The 2092-nt window shown below is 48.9% G+C and overlaps 1 protein-coding gene across 1 annotated transcript; it reads right to left on the bottom strand.

Moving 5' to 3' along the window:
* Window positions 1-725: 725 nt before the first annotated feature.
* On the bottom strand, window positions 726-1264 carry PHACADRAFT_109339 (uncharacterized protein; the record flags this gene model as incomplete). The annotated part of the gene is made up of 3 exons (XM_007403227.1): window positions 726-905; window positions 959-1177; window positions 1232-1264. Coding segments are annotated over 3 exons (432 nt in total), but the record flags the coding sequence as incomplete, so codon positions are not given.
* Window positions 1265-2092: the final 828 nt, after the last annotated feature.

Here is a 2092-nt window from a genome sequence, read left to right as displayed (position 1 = left end):
GATACGTCTCCTGCGCTTGCAGAGGAGCGCTCTACGACAGACATAGCATGAGTACCAGGTAAGTAGATACAACAGCCACATACCTTGACAGAGATCGCACGTATGAGGCCAACCTCATCACGTGTATCACTGTCACCCACCGTAGTGGCGGGCAAGTGCTTTTCGGGATCTTGTGGGTCATAATGTGGCGCTTTGCTGTACGTGCTAAGCATAGCTTGTGTGGCAAGATTGATAACATGCGCAATACAGCTGCAAAAGATATCGTAAGAAGCGTGGCTATGACAGTGCCCTTTGACGTACTTTATGCGACCTTCCTTTGGGTCCCAACTAGTGCCGGTTCGCCGCTTCACTAACCGTGCAAATTCTTTAAGCATGGTACCGTTGTTCTTTGCATTGTCACAGGTCACATAGCCAATCTTTAAAAGTGCTATGAGATCAGCATGCAAAGCAAACAACAGAAGGACGCACCTGGTGAGAAATACCTAGACGGTTGACTACCTTGAACAACGCTTGCCCCAATCGACAGCCATTATGGGCATTATTCAAGCGCGTGAAGCCTGCGAGGGCACTCTCCATTCCCCAATGGTCCTCGGAGATCTTCTCAATAAAATGAATTGTGACCGACGAATAGGCGTCGATGTTGTCTGCCTGCCATCCATTGGTTGTTAAGTTTATCTTCCCGGTAACCCGAGAACTCTATCAAATACGGGAGCTCAGCAAGGTTTCTAAATTAGCCTATGTAAACTCACATTCAACTTCGCTTTCAGGTTGCGCATATACTCCTTAAACATGGCGATGATCTCCTGTCGCGCAACCTTGCGTGAGAGGATTTCAACACCGTCTCGTGCCTGAGAAGCAATGTTGATCATCTTCTTGAAAGACTCGTGTTCGAGCGCAGATAAAGGCTAGCCCTGAAGTGAGCTCAGTAGCTCTTGTGAGTTAGTAGTGTTGGGCGCACCTGCCCGGTGGCAACCAGCCACTCTATGGCAGCCCGTCGGAAGACCTGATGCGTATATGCAATAACACGCTCTTTCTTCGGCATCTCTTTCAGGTGCGGGTCGAGTTGCAACTGCTTATTGCGCTCTTTCTCAGCAGCGAGCGCTACACGCTCCTTCTCTCGGTCCTTCGGAAGCATTGACTTGAGCTTTTTGAGCTCGATGTGATTCCAATATTTGCCCTACAGTGGTGTTGAGATGAACAAGAATTGTAAAAATATGTCAAATCTGCGCACCTCATGCTTTGACTCCATATGGTGACGAAGAGTCGACACGTCATGCACAAACGAGCTTCTGCAGCCCTCGGCATAAATATAATATATATGAGCAATGTCAAATGAACATACTTGCAGATGTTACACATGCGGTGCGTCACCAACTTTCCCTTCTCAGTCTCTTTAAACTTTGGGCCAAAGAACGGGTTGACGTCTGCTGCCTCTTTAGATCGGCGGACTGTCTCGTTGATGTCCTGGACTTGGATATCGGCAAGGAGACCATCAGGTCCAACCTCTTCTGCTATAGGACTCTTGGAGTGTGTGCGGCGTTTCTCTGCATAGGTATTTGTAACTTCTATACTCAAGGGCGAAGGATGATTACTTACTCTTTAGCTTCTTTGCTGGCTTCTTCTGAGCGGCCTTCTCACCTCCATCTGTTGATTTTGCACTGTCGGAGACATCTTCATCATCACCTTCGGAGCTTATAATGATTGTAGAACGCTTTCCTGTGTTATGGCTCAGTATATCCAGGTTTGCAGCACTGATGCTACCTATATGACCTACTTTTGTGAACTAGAACTTCGTCTTCATCACTTGTGAGCTCCTGTACATCATCTGTCTGCGTGTTTGGAGTCGGAGCTGTGACCGGGCGCACATCGTGAGAAGTAGCTTGTGCAGAGTCTTGAGTGTCGGCTGTTGGCTCAGTGTGCTGATTCTGTACCCGAGTATGTTCCGCTACTGCCTTCTGATGGCTAGTTGTGACAGGCTTCGCGCTGTTGGTCGGGTCAACGAGCTTGCTGGTGGGTTGTTGGCGGCGCTGAGGTCTGGTCGGCGCTGACACCGTATCCGCCATCTCGAGCTCAACTTGCCTGAAACGGTCGG

This window comes from Phanerochaete carnosa, assembly GCF_000300595.1.
Source record: "Phanerochaete carnosa HHB-10118-sp unplaced genomic scaffold PHACAscaffold_897, whole genome shotgun sequence".
Lineage (NCBI taxonomy): Eukaryota > Fungi > Basidiomycota > Agaricomycetes > Polyporales > Phanerochaetaceae > Phanerochaete > Phanerochaete carnosa.
This window is presented reverse-complemented; position numbering and strand designations above follow the sequence as displayed.